The following is a 14,551-nucleotide window of genomic DNA, read 5'->3' as shown; positions in this document are numbered from 1 at the left end:
CATATAAATTAAACAAGAAGACCTGGTGGTTCTCAAAAAATCTATTACAACTTTTCTCAAAAGTGGTCACACGTTCGTCTATCTAAACCTTTACAGTGAAACCTGTTTTTCTGGGAGAAACATAATCTTGTCCAGATTCTACAGTTTAATAAATTTTGGTTTGTTAACTAAGTGCATTTAATCAGCTGAAAAAAGCTTTGTTACTATTCTGCTTAGGAATTCAATTTTTCAGGCCATGCAATCATTTTTAATAACAAAATATTTCAAAGGCAAATAAAGGTTATACAGTTGTTAACAAACTTTAGCTTTTAGTCTCTTTAACATTACGATTTCATGGCAACTCACTGAGACTTTAAGCATGAGAAATTGCTGTGATCTTTCAACATAGAGAAATGCCCTCTCTATCACTTTAAGCAGTTCTAACCAGAACTCAAAACTATTAGAAACTTCAAGCTCCAGTGAACACTGAGAAGCAGGACACTGCAAACTGTCAAACCAACATTTCCTAGACTGACAAACTTACGAACACATTCTACAATTTCTGCAACCATGAGCTTCACAGCACAATCTCCCAGCAAACACAGAGCACATCTTCTCAACTTAACAAAACTCTTTAAGGCCTTAAGTTACTACAAAGATTCTCAGGCTGCAGGTAGGCATACACACTGCCACACACAATTAAAAAGGTGTTCACTTGCCACACTTATCCAGTTCACCTACCTGCAACAACTATGCTAGCCTACTCACAAGACCCCCACTGAACACTAGACAAAGCCAAGCTTCTAAGCATTCTATTCTTAAAAGATTTAGCAGATAACATGACTCAAATGACTCTAGGTAAACTCAGGCAGCCGACAACTACCAGGACATGCCCGCCTCAGGCAAACTCAAATTAGCATTAATGCTTAACACTTTTTTATCAGGTTTTCTGGAAGTTTTAGAACACTCAATTTTCACAAGCGCTTGTCTTTAAATCAATTTCATTAATACCATCCGGAGGTAGAAAGATATATTCATTTACACACTTAGGGGGTTGTCTGAGTCTGTCCCATTGTCAGTATAACAATTATTAGGCACATGAAAGACACAAAAAACAGAGACACACACAGATTAGACACACAGCGGCCGCTTTTTGTTTTTTCTCAGATTTTCAAACAGAAACCGAAAGGAATCAGAGGGTTGATATTCCTGGCGCCTGAAAATCAACCCTATCTCATCAGATTCACCTTGCCAGAAAAACAGACGGGAGGCTACCAGGCGTCCCTGGCCTTCCAACCTCCCCGAGGCGTCCCCCAGGGTTGCAGCCTGCGGTGCTCCTAGTACGTCTACCGACCGCAGTCTCGACCCCTTTATGGGATCGGGACAGCTGCCAGACAGTGGGTACCCCTTTTCAGAATTCTGACCGGTCTCACTGAAAAACAGAAGACAGAACACAGACAACTCAAGGCGCCACTAATCTTACCTCTTCCTCCAAGAGCGACTTCGGGAGTGAAGTGGGGTGAGCGCATGATCCTGGACGAGCCCCCAAATGTTGGATTCCCCTGAGGAAGGCGCCGCCCCAAATCACTCACCAAAGACGTTTCTTGATGCAACAAGCAAGAGGAATTTATTCAGAAGCCAACTAGTTGGGGTCCAAGTCAGCCCGTCACAGCGGGTCTCAATGAGGACCCCAAGCACTTCTAACTAAGGGGTTATATAGGATTTCCGAGGCATTCAGCCCTAAAGGATTACCATGGTTACAGATTAGATAACAATTCTACAAAGGCAGTAATTTTTCAAACCTATGATTTCTGGGTTGGTGCCACGTCCTGGGGGTGTAGCAAGATAGGATCATTCTCTTACTGCTAGGGTGATTTAGCAAGGTAGGGTCGGCATTTATGATTAACTAACCGAGAGGTTAGCGCTGCCAGCAGTCATGATTGATTAACTTGTTTTTCCAGAGGAGTTACCTGGTTTCAGTTGTTCCCTCTGAGTCACATATCAGAATGGCTTTTTGGGCTTCAAGATGGCCACTCTTAGGCTAACTTATTTCTCAGGGAGGTTGGGGTCCTACAGTAGTAGAGAAAGAAAACACTTTCATTGTTGTGTAAACATTAAACCAGGATGTGGCACGCATTACAAAACTCTAAGAGATTTCAAGGGTAGAAAGGAATCCTACCTCTTTTATAGCCAAGCAGTATAGCCCACTACATACATGTCTTCAGATAAACATTAACTAGTCCTCAAATAAGAGAACTTGATAGAACTATTGGTCACTCATACTTCATCCTAAATTAACTTGGTAATTGAGGTGACCATTTGTATTAGCTAATCGACTTTATCGAGAGAAAATCAAACTTCTCATACCTTTAGGACAGCAGGTAGTCTTGCAGCTTGGGGCAAGGTGCCCCTCCACCGACATCAGGCTCCTTTTCTCCCCAGAAATCGGGAGATAGGGGCACTAGCCCCCTTAATGTTTACATTTCAAAGAGATGGCTCCTAGGACCTGGAGAAAGATATTCCTAGGTCATTAAACTGACAAAGGATTTATTTACATTCCAAAGAGAGGAGAAAGTACCTATAAATTTTCTTAATTAAATGCTAAAAGAAAAAAGAGAAATTTCTTCCTATATTTTCAACAGGATGAATTAAGCCTCTTATTTTTAATTTGCATTTGTCCTTACAATGACACAATGACCTCTTTGCTCCCCTCTGCACCATGACTTTCCTTAAAGCAATTGCACTCACTGAAAAATTCCTGAGTGAAAGAATCTGAGTGAAAGATTGGGCACTCTGAGTCAGGCACCCGTCTCTCATCCAATCAGTTACATCAAGGGAAGGGAAGAATCGTATGGAAGAAAAAATGGCCTTAGGAGTGCCTGTGGCTACAGCATCCCTTTCAAAGTGGTTCTGAACATGGAATTGACCCCATACATCAAGCACATCTTTCCCTTTAGCCTTCAAATGCTTGAGGGAGCATCTCTTGGTATTTCCAGTGTCTCAAGGGATACTGACCTTTTGGTAGGTACCCAGTATATATTGTTTGGTTGATGAATATATGAATTATGTTCTTAGCAGACTGGAGTTTTGTTAGGTATTCCTCCTGTTGACAGTTCTGGAGTATGATTGTTATTCAGTTAAGTGGGACATATAGTGTGAATTGCTGAGAATTCAGAAAACAGTTTATGAAAGGAAAACATTTGAAACAGAAACTGACTTGCATGTTTCCATATGGATGATAGTTTATAAAGTAATCTTTAATTATTTTAAAATTTATCCTTAATTTTTAGCTCACTTGGGGAAAGGAAAAGATATTTTCATGGCAGAAATAAAGACCTAAAATACGGAACAACTACATTTTCATGAAATCCTTTCATTTCTGGTAAAACTAGATCAAACCTTTTATCCCAGACACAGAGATTTTGTTTTGTCATGTACTGAAGTAGTGTATATATTTCTTATAGGAAACAAGAAAAAGAAAAGGTCTTACGACTTTTCTTTGGACAACACCAAATTGACAGGTTCCTCCTGAAAGGAAAGGAGCGACACACAGCAGCAATTCACTGGAGAATTCCGCTTTATTAGGGAAAGGTGCTGGGTTACATAGGAAGGGGCATGAATTGATTGAGGTGTCACTTCTGCGGGGCTGTTGGCTGTTGGCTAGGTGCTGGGATTGGGAGGGGGGCAAGAGGTGATTGGGCTTCAGGTGGCGCCGGCAGGAACCGAGGACCCCGAAGAGAAGCCGGAAGTTTGCCATCTTACTGGTGGGGGCCCTTCACCTCCTATTGCATCTCAACTCTCATCTATAAATTTATCCGAAGTAGAAAAGAACATTGTGAAAACCTGCAATGTTAATTTAGTTAATAGCCAAGATAATGAGCTCAGAAATCTGCTCTCCCATGGTTCCTTGTGAACTGTTGCTGCAGGAACCAACAACTTACTAGAGATGCTTTGGACACCAAGGGGTTTAGGTGAGAGGTGGAGTTATGTAACTAGAATCAATTCTTACCATTGCAGAAGGAAGAGCATTCCTGACCAGTGGTGGGTAGCAACAGCATTCTTTTATGTGAAGAGCAAAAAGAGAGACTATTTCTATTGAGAAATCTGTCATTGAGTTCTAGCTTGTGCTAGACTGACTTTTAGGTGATTGTGCCAATGTTACCGCATGAATTCTGTGGCCACACTTTTCTACTGGGATGCAGGAGAGAACACGCACCTCTGATTTTATGACGAATCTCTAGATTATTATGTTGTTATGTCCTATGCAGGCTTGTTGAGCAAATGGAAGATTATTCCTTGTCTTTGGGTAATGAGTCAGTGGTGAGCCCTAATCTAGCAGTAAAGTCCGTTAATTTTTCTTCCAAAGACACTGTGGGATCTACTGATGTTCTCTTCACTGTGACGAAAGGTGAGCTGTGTTTCATGTGCTTTTAATAGTAGAGAGCATTCTGCTACTGACCATGAATAATGCTCTATTCATGAAAATCTAGACTTTTAAAATCCTACTTTTTCCTTCTCACAGGAAGTAGTGATTCTTTTGTTTCTAGTTCCATATCTGTGAACATAAACAATAAAGTGCTTGAACCAAATGAACAGACTGAACTTCAGATCTTGCTCAGCTCGGAAGGTAGGTCTCACACTGTTACCTTAAAAAAGGCACTCAAATCCATAGAATTAAAAACTTAAAATCTACTGAGTGAGAAAGTGAGAAGTAATGTTTACATAGCTTCACACTAAATAATTTTTAAGTACATTTGATGTCTGACAGATTATGGTAATCTCAACTCTACTGTTCTAGGTCATAGAGATGATTTCTCCTTTTTTTTTCTTTTCAAAATCCCTTTGGAGGGTAACAATTGAAATGCTCTGGCCATGGCAGACACAAATCTATTTTTTTTTTACAAAAATTAGCTAATGCAATTCGATTTCACAGTTAAAAATAAATTAAAAATATTCAGTTACAAACTCTGCCTATATTTACTAGTGGTATGGCACTCACAGGCTTAGATTCATCCTGTAGATCTGCCCTTGGGCTATTTTATGTAACTGACACAGTTTATCTAGTAGCACCAATTTTCAGTTATCTCTACTAATGGCGACCACCATGGGCTCCCTATCATCTTGCATATGGCTCTTCAGAAATCTTTATGTCTTACTTGAGATGTTTGTACTTTTCAAAGTTTAAAAAAATTGGTGGATTAATTTGACAATAATAATAAGCAAACTAAACACACGTTTACTTTTCCTCTCATCAAATAAAAACATCCAATGTTAGAAAGTATGTATTTAGAATTCAAAATAGCACTGAAAAAGAAGAAAGGTTATTATTTGTGGTTCTGGCATGCTGTTATGTGGAGTGTTGCTTCCATTTGCTTTGGCCATATGCTTTGTGAAGATAGAGACTAAATCTGAGTCTTTTATGCTCTTATCTATGCTTTTCTTTAAATTTAAAAATATTTAATGCATACAGAAAAGTACAGAAAATAATACAAGCAGCACCTAGGTACCACCAGTAGGGTAAATAGATGTCGATTTTGCTATATTTGCTTCAAACCTCTTAAAAAAGGGAGATATTACAGCTGCACCTGAAAGTTCTGCCTTATCTTTTCACATCCCATCGTCCCCAATATTTTATCTTTCTGAAGTTAGTTTATATTATTTTCATGGTTGTGTTTAAATTTTTGTTGCATTTTTATATATCCATACATAAAATATCCTATTTTTCAAGTATTTTGAGGATTTATGTAAATGGTATCATGTTGCATGGAACTTACTTATTTTAACTTAACCTACTTTTTTGGAGATTCATCCATGTGTTATCAAGCTTTTTTAAGCTTTCTCTTTTCTGATTAATATGATGTAGGCATTTTTATTTTCGTTTTGCTGCTTAAAGCTCAATGGTATGTTAGATTTTTCTCTTTGTTTACTTGAGCATCTTTCCACATGTTTATTAGATATTCTGATTTCCTACTCAGTGACTTGTTTGTTCAAACACTATGGTCATTTTTCTGTTGGATTGCTTGTCTTTTTCTTATTGGTCATTAGAAATTCTTTACACATTCTGGATACTAATTCTTCATTGGTACATAAGTTGCAAACATCTTTCCTCCACCCTGTAGCTCTCTTTTGCTTGGTTTTGATATCTTTTGCAATACCAAAGTTTCAATTTATAATGCAATCCAATATATCAGTCTTTTCCTCTATAATTGGTACTCTTTAAAAGAAGTCCTTCCCTATGCTAAAGTCACAATGATAGAATCCTATATTTTCTACTGTGTGTGTTTAGTGTTTGTATGTACGTTAAGGTCTTCAGTAAACCTAGAATTTATGCTTGTGTTTGTTGTAAGATAAAATCTAATTTTTTTGTTTCATATAAACTATTGATATATTCAAATGAGCTAAAAAACACTTAAGAGACAGAGGCTAGATTAGATTGTAAGGAACATATTTTTATATTGATTTAATTCAATCTCCAAGATTATTTATGTTTTAATTCTTTGTTCCCTTCCTGAAGCATCGCCAAAATGTATAAACAAAAATTATTGGAAATATAGGGACACATTGACCAAATCACTATCATAGGAACATATTTTAGTACAGCTGTCCCAGAAATTGCAGATCAACTAGACAAAAAAATGACTACTAAGCTTGACCTTTATATACATTTGAGTATGTTTGTTATTTTATTTATAGAAAACAGATGATAAAAATTCTTTTCAAATATTCATGGAATGCTTCAAAAACTGACATTAGACCACCTAGAAAAACTGACACATTTTGTAAAATAAAAGTTACAGGGAACGTAGTTTCTTACCACAATGCAATAAAACTAGAAATGTATCACAAAAGACTATCCAAAATTTTACCCAATTAGAAATTTTAAAACATCATTGTTAGAAAAGAAATCAAAGTGCACATTAAAAATTACTTGAATACTGATGGAAATGAAAATAATACATATCAAAACCTATGGGATATGGACAAAGAGGTATTTAAAGGAAAATATGTATCCTTTACAAAATTTATTAGAAAATAAATGAATTGTTCAAAAATGAACTAAACATTCAGCTAAAGAAGCATAAAAAATAAAATTACTACAAAGAAAGCTAGAATGAAGGAATTAAAAATATAAGGGTATAAATTAATAAATGTAGAAGTTAATAAATGTTAGACTTGATTAACAAAATGAAAAATTGGTTCCATGAAAAGATTAATGAAGTAGGCAAGCTTCTGACATATCTGATCAAGAAAAGAGAAAGAGGAAGGAAGGAAGGAAGGGAGGAAGGGAGGGAGGGAGGAAGGGAGAGAGAGAGGGAGGGAAGGAGGGAAAAGACAAATGAACCAAAGGAGGTACATCCAGAAATATGGAGATTTTTAACAACTATAAAATAATGAATCTGAATATCTAGATGAGAATGATGATTTCTAGTAAATGACCAAAATACTGTAGGAATGGGGAGAGGAATGACCAGGGACTTTCATTTTTTTTTACTTTTATGCTTCTATGAATTTGAATTTTACATCAAGCTTATCATTCTTTTATTTTAAAAAGAGCATAATAAAAGGAAGTCATTACATTTATAGAGTTAACTTTGTCATCTAGTGTTCTGGATGAAAAATTTACTGAGGTCAATGTGCTGTGAAAACCCCCAGAAACCAATGTTTTTATTTCCAGGTAGAGGATGGAGCACCATGGCTGGCTGTGCAGGGCTTTTTAGGAGCTGCCAGGGCCTGCCTCCTCCTCAAATCACATGACCGGAATAGGCTGGTCTCTCTGCCACTGTTTTAGTTTTCTGTGTATCACTTGTAAAAGACAGCAGAGTTTGGGGAATTAATTCAGTTAAAATGAATACTTACTGTTTTTTCTCCCCTTGTTTTAAATATGGTCAACAGTTGTGTAAAGTGTTAGGAGGCATTCCTGAAGTGGGTGCTTGACCACTGCTGCTGTGGCCTTGCCCGTCTAAGATTTCTGAGGAACAGCTGACCACTTTTTCCAGTATCCCAAAGAAACATGTCACAATTGTTTTCCAGCCTTGGGCAAAGCCCATGATTGTCAGGAAATAGATAGTTCAAGATGATGGACAGTGTATGGCTCCAATCCCTGATATGTACAACTTGAGCCCATGGCTCTGTGATAATAGACTGGTCCCTGCTCAGTCTGTTTGAACCAGGAGACAGATCTCATGGAGCACTTTTCTAGGCACAGCTGTCTTGATATTCACTCTTCGCTATTTCTTGTCTGGTTTCTTATCAGTGGGGAAAGCAACATGGGCTTTGGGTTACCGGCATGTCACATTCACTCTGTCTCACTGTATAATTAGCAAGATGTTTATTTTATACATAAGATACTCAAAATAACTTCTTGAATGGACTAGGCAGAAATTTTTGTTCCTCTTTAGAAAGTAAGGAATCTGAACCTCAGGAAAAAAAATTAGTGGAGGTAGAAGGGCCAAAGCAGGTTATATATATTATTTACATACTGCAATTAATTAAAGGTTCTGTCACCAAACCATTTTTACTGTACTTTTCTTAAATATAAAGCAGCCATGCAGTTAAAAAATGACATAGAACTTTGTTTTTTGTTTACCCTAGGGGTCATTTATTGATTTTAATATCTTTTTTTTTGTTTTACCTCATAGGTAACAGTCAGGCATGTGGTTTTGTAGTGTATCAAAACAACAAGCTTTTCCAATCAAAAACCTTTAAAGCTAAATCAAATTTTACTCAAAAAATTATCTCAAGCAGCACTAAGAAAATTGAGAGAGCTCCAAGTACTGTTAAAATGGTCTTTAGTCCAAAGGTGAGTTTTTCCATTGACAGAAACAAAGTATTTTGCCCACTCTTGATCACAAAGGCAGGGATAGTTGGGGCAAAAGAAACCCACAGAAAACTCTTTGAAAGATGCTTTGAAAATTTTTATTTAAACCTTACCCCCATCTATCTATTTTTGTCAAAGTAGCAAACTGTAAAATCAACTAATTTGAATTTTTTAATCCCTTTTTTCCCTCTCTAATCTATAATGAAGAAGATACTATGCTTAGTACATATCTAATTGATTTCTCATATGCTTATCTTATTTAATCTTTTCTGCTTGATTAAGCATTTAAAAAAATCAGTTGCAATTGTCTTATCAATTCACAGTATAACCAACAAGAATTCCAACTCCATTCCTATGCCTGTGTCTATTGGAATTTTTACAAGAAGGATTGGGACACATACGGCTGTCAAAAAGTCAGTAGCACTGATAAATTCCTGAACTGCTCCTGCAACCATACTACTAATTTTGCTGTATTAATGGTAAGGACATAAATAGTGATCTCTTTCCAGAGAAGATTTTCCCTTATACACAATTCTGCTCTGTGCTGGTTGGAGACAACTTTAGTGTCCAGTTTACACAGCTACTCTATTCAGATGAAATAGAAAGACAGGGAACAGAGTGACAGGATTAAAAGAGAAGTGCTGGGATAGGCAAGTAGAATAGTTTTTTGCTGTATGATTTCAGGATAGATGAGTTCGACATTGTGTATCTAATAATGAGAAGGGATCACATGTGCAAAAGAGGAGCTGACAGATTTTATCCCATTTAACTCATTCTCGTGTTCTGAAGCCTGGAGTTTTATAGCCAGAGTTAAGGCTGTGTGCTGGAAACAGATTCAATACATACTTAAGTATGGTCAGTTTAAATAAGTTACCCAAAGCTTTTTCCATTGGAATAATCCAAGTTACTAAACTTATTCTAGAAGATATAAGAGGAAAAGCTCTTGAATTCATTCAATTTGTACCATAGTTCCCCTATGTATTTCTCTAAGTCTTAACTCCAAAGCTACCCTGTACAAGTAACTGATAACACTTAGCTATAAGTACACCTCTGAAAGTCCTTGGGCTGACCCTTTTAAGAAGAGGGGCTTCTGTTTGTTTCATTTCAGAAACTTATTATCCTGGTGAAACCAAAAATGTTTGTTTAAATACTTGAAGGAATGTTTTTATATGCAATGCCCTGAGGAGGGATAAAATGTCTCACTCTTGTTAAGGGACTATTGACCCTATGACTCTCCCAAAGAGAAAAAGATGTGTTCATTCCCCAGTAGTTTTGATGTAACCATATTTGGGAGGCCAGTGGAGATCAGAACATACTGGTACAACAAAGAATACCAAGTTACAGAATATGCTTTATAAGATTTTTTGAGATAACTAGCTTTCTTATTTTACTGATCAACCCTTTCTTATTTTGATTATTTTCTAACATATTACAGAGAGATCTGCTTTCTCAATAAGAAAATATAAAGATAAAGTTTTAAGTTTTTTGATATCTTTAGATCATTAATACCTTTCAGTAGCTGTGTAAAACTCAGACTGCTGTACATATTAAATGACACAGACTGCATTGTTGTAGTTTTTTCTCCTTTTTTGAGGTCAGGCATTCTTCTCACTAGTATCTGAGTCTGCCTAAATGCCTACGTACTTACACTTGTAATTAGTTTTGGGTTGTGAAGTTTTAAGAAAAATTAGATTAGAATTGTACAGACAAAGTAAGAACATACAGGTGCTAAATGAATAGATGATTACAAAGATCTGAAGATCTATGTAGTCTGTGATTCTTTGTTCTCTACTCAATATAGTGCAAACAGGAAGTAACATGAAATTCTTGTTTTATTACTTTTAAAAACATTTATTTTCTTTCTACAAAAAGTAACACATATTCACTGAATAAAGTATGAAAGCTTACCTACTGAGCAGAAGTACACTGATATGGAAAGATGTTCATGGTTACTTAAAATAGCAATTTGAGAAGTCTTATTATGCTAACAAACTCCTATATATTTGTGAAGGAGACAGAAAATATTTGAAAGCACATAGAAAATGGTCACCTCTGGAAAAGAGAGATTTTAAGAAGTAAGGTATGATATGGGGTGGCAGGCAGTAAAGAGAAAACTATGCTTTTTTAATTATGTTTTTATATTACTTTCATATTTTATAGATAAGCATATTTTGCTTTTCTAATTTTAACAATTAAAAAAATTAAAAGTGCAGACAAGCAAAAAGAATTATATGTCTCCTACCCAAATGGTGACCACTATTATTACCTCTCCACATTTCTAAGAGTACATACTTACATGGAATATACTTTTCTATGAATATATAACAAATGGAATAGATGTAGATATAGCACACAAAAATGAGACCTCTTTTAAAAGAATTAACAGGATCATATGAAACTCTTTCCATGTCCATAGAAATATTTCTGCATCATTATATTTTTTAGTGCATTAGCTGAAATATGCAGATTTCCCCTTGGGTTATAGTTACACATAAAAATAAGGTAAGGAGTAAATGAAGCAACTCTAGCTAATTCAGACCTGATCCAAACAACTTTGATGCAAGACACTGAGGAAAAGTATATATATTTTCCCTATCTGATTAGTTATGTAACTGTTCTCAATCTTCTACTCCATGTAAACTGCTTAGAGATAGGGGTTATTTCCTTTTTTGAGTAAATCAACAGTTTTATAAAAAGAAGACATATCTGGCAACTATCTGGTTATTTTGACCAACATAACTTGGGATAACTCTCATAGACATTTTAGGAATAGTTATTTAAAAATATGAGTCTTAATTTATTTTGCAGAGTTTCAGAAAGACATATAAATATCCTGAATCACTAGACATAATGTCCAACGTTGGATGTGCACTGTCCATTACCGGTCTGGCTCTCACAATTGTATTTCAGATTGTCACCAGGTAAGAAGGGAAGCAGGCTCTTGTCAAGAGAGAAATTGCTACCCTGTTATTATTTCCTCTGAGCATATTCTCATTAGAATACAATCTCTTGGAACTAGAAAGGAAATAAAATTTAGTTTAACACGCTCATTTTATAGAAGAGGACACCCAGTCCTGGAGAGGTTGAGAAATACACACAAATAAATATGTAATTATAAATTGTGGTACGTACTTTGAAGGAAAATTACATACAAGTTTGTCATGTAAAACTAATATGGTCCTGTAGCTTATTAATGCCACAGTTCTTTTGTGTCGAAAAGAACCATACCTACCAATTTGCATTTATAAAAGAAAGAAACATTGCTAAATGGCAAGTTTTTGAAAATAAAATGAATTAAAAAATGTATTAAGTTTTCAAATGTTGAAATTTTTTAGATTTTTAATTCCATAGTTAAAAAAATATCTAACTGAAAGAAATTACCTGTAACAGTGACTGCACTGGAGAGGGTGAGGACTTGATAATATGAGTAACTGTTGAACCACAGTGTTGTGTATTTGAAACCATCATAAGATTGTATATCAATGATACTTTAATTTAAAAAATTACCTATAAACACATCTCTCTCCACCTAGACCTTCTTACTCAAGGTCCAATTTTGCATAGCACTTGTTATGTTTTTTCATATGCTTTATTTTTAATAATCTGTAAATATAAACTTGTTATTTATTAGTTTAATTGTATACTCTCTGTTTTCCCATCAGCATGAAAATTGATGAGGACAGTTACATAGCCCGATTTTGTTGTCGCTCTTATTTGTTTTGTTTTAATTTCATCACTGAATTCCCAGGGCTAAGCATAATACCTGGCCCACAGTAGAGGAATATCTGTAGAATTAATGGGTCTATTGAGCATTCCTACCTGGCTCTACTCTCAAACTCAAGATGTACTCATTTTTTGTTCAAAATTATTTCTGCCTTCCAAATTCCTTCACAACTGTTTTCTCAGATGTGTCGATTCCAATGTGTAATTTTATATTATACGTGTAAATTTTAAAGGTATTGCCATTTAAAATATTTTCCTGAAGTCTTATTAAAAAATTAAAAACCTACAGAAAAGTTGAAGGAGAACACTAAACACCCATATAACTTTCACTTAGTTCACTAATTATTAATATTTTGCTTTATCTCTTTTTTTTCCTGAAAATCTGAAAATAAGTTGTAGACATCATGACTGTTTTTTCTAATTTCTTCAAGATGCATCTCCTAAGAGCAAGAACATTCCCCTACATAGTATAATACCATTATCTTCACTCAGGACACTTAACTCAAGTAGTTTAACATAAATATAATATTATCATGTTAGTACACAATCCATATTCAGATTTCTCCAGTTGTCCCTGTAATGCCCATTATAGCTGTTTCCTCCCCTCCTCAATGTATTTAGTTGTCAGGTATTTTTAGTCTCCTTAGCCCAGAATAATTTCTCTCCTTTTCTTGTTTGTTTTGGTCTTACATGACATTAAAACTTCTGAAATACTCATGTCAGTTATTTTGTGGAAGGTAGAATATTCTACAACTTAGGATTTGTCTGAAATTTTCCTCATGATTCGACACCAGAGAAATATTTTTTGATGAGGGTGCTAAATTATTAAGCCTTTTCTCAGTGTGACACAGCAAAAAGTTCATGATATTAGTTTGTCCTATTATTGGTTGATTCCTTGTTTAAAGTGGTATCTGCCAGATTTCTATGCTACAAATGCTCATGTTTTCCCCTTTGTAAATAATAGCTAATCAATGGGGTAATACTTTGATTCTTACTGGAATATATTATTACATTAGTGGTTGAGAATCATGATTTTCTAATTCATCATTCTTTCTATGTACAGTCACTGTGCTCTTTGAAGAGAGGCGTACTCTTCAGAGCAAACAGAGGGAGTCCCTTCTGTTGTTGTGCCATGTCCTTGTCAGTCTTGACACACTAATTATTTTAGGCAGGGCAAGATGACCCAGGCACATCTTTCACCTTTTCTGTCCCATATTTAGAATCAGTCATTTGTCCAAAGAAACAGAATTATCTTTGATTCCTACTTTTGTCTTTCACACTTAATGAGTCTCTTACCATTCATTTAAAATTTTTATATTGAGTGCTTAGTATGGCCAACTATGTGAGGACTGAATACAAAACTATGAAAGGACAGGTAAGTTCCCATTTCATGGCATTTACATTCTCAGCGGGAAGACAGATACTATACAAATACATATGGAAATAAGTACATAATTACAAATTGTGGTAAGTGCCTTGAATGAGAATTACATGCCATATTATTAAAATTCTGTCACTGTAAAATGAATTGGTGCCTATATTTGTCCTATCTGCCATTACCACACTGTGTAACTCTTTTTTTTTTTTGCCTAAAATCTCACTCTTTCCAGTTATCGCTGAATTTTTTTTTTCATCCTCTATCAACATGTTTCTTAGCAGTTTTGCTGCTGTAAATGTCACCAAAAACCCATCAGGAAACAAAACCAAAATTGAATTGTTTCTAAATCCTGAATCCAAATAGTTTTCTTTTTTCAAGGGCAGGTTCCCATATAATATATATTATATATATGTATATACATACAAACATATATATGTATATGTATTATATATAGTATCCATATACTATACGTTTCTGTGCATATAATAATACTGTACAGATAGTAATATTCAGAATATCCAGGCTATATGAAAATAGCCTGTTCTCCCTGTGAATTATAGACAGAATTGCAATATGTCATTAGAGGGGATTTAAGGACACATCTGCCTTTAAACAGTAAGGGAAAGAATACATGCACAGTAGAGAGAATATCA

The 14,551-nt window shown here is 35.3% G+C and overlaps 1 protein-coding gene across 2 annotated transcripts in view; it reads left to right on the top strand.

Annotated features, from left to right (window-relative positions):
* ADGRG7 (adhesion G protein-coupled receptor G7) overlaps window positions 1-14,551 on the top strand; it is a 114,121-nt gene that overhangs the window by 44,739 nt on the left and 54,831 nt on the right. For both annotated transcript variants that reach the window (XM_073231760.1, XM_073231761.1), the window contains 5 exons: window positions 4,248-4,387; window positions 4,502-4,606; window positions 8,619-8,779; window positions 9,121-9,276; window positions 11,606-11,718. In XM_073231760.1, coding sequence (XP_073087861.1) covers window positions 4,248-4,387; window positions 4,502-4,606; window positions 8,619-8,779; window positions 9,121-9,276; window positions 11,606-11,718 — 675 coding nt within the window. The remainder of the gene's footprint in view (window positions 1-4,247; window positions 4,388-4,501; window positions 4,607-8,618; window positions 8,780-9,120; window positions 9,277-11,605; window positions 11,719-14,551) is intronic.

This window comes from Manis javanica, chromosome 3, assembly GCF_040802235.1.
Source record: "Manis javanica isolate MJ-LG chromosome 3, MJ_LKY, whole genome shotgun sequence".
Classification (NCBI taxonomy): Eukaryota; Metazoa; Chordata; class Mammalia; order Pholidota; family Manidae; genus Manis; species Manis javanica.
Note: the sequence above shows the minus strand (reverse complement) of the source record. Positions and strands in the feature narration are given on the sequence as shown.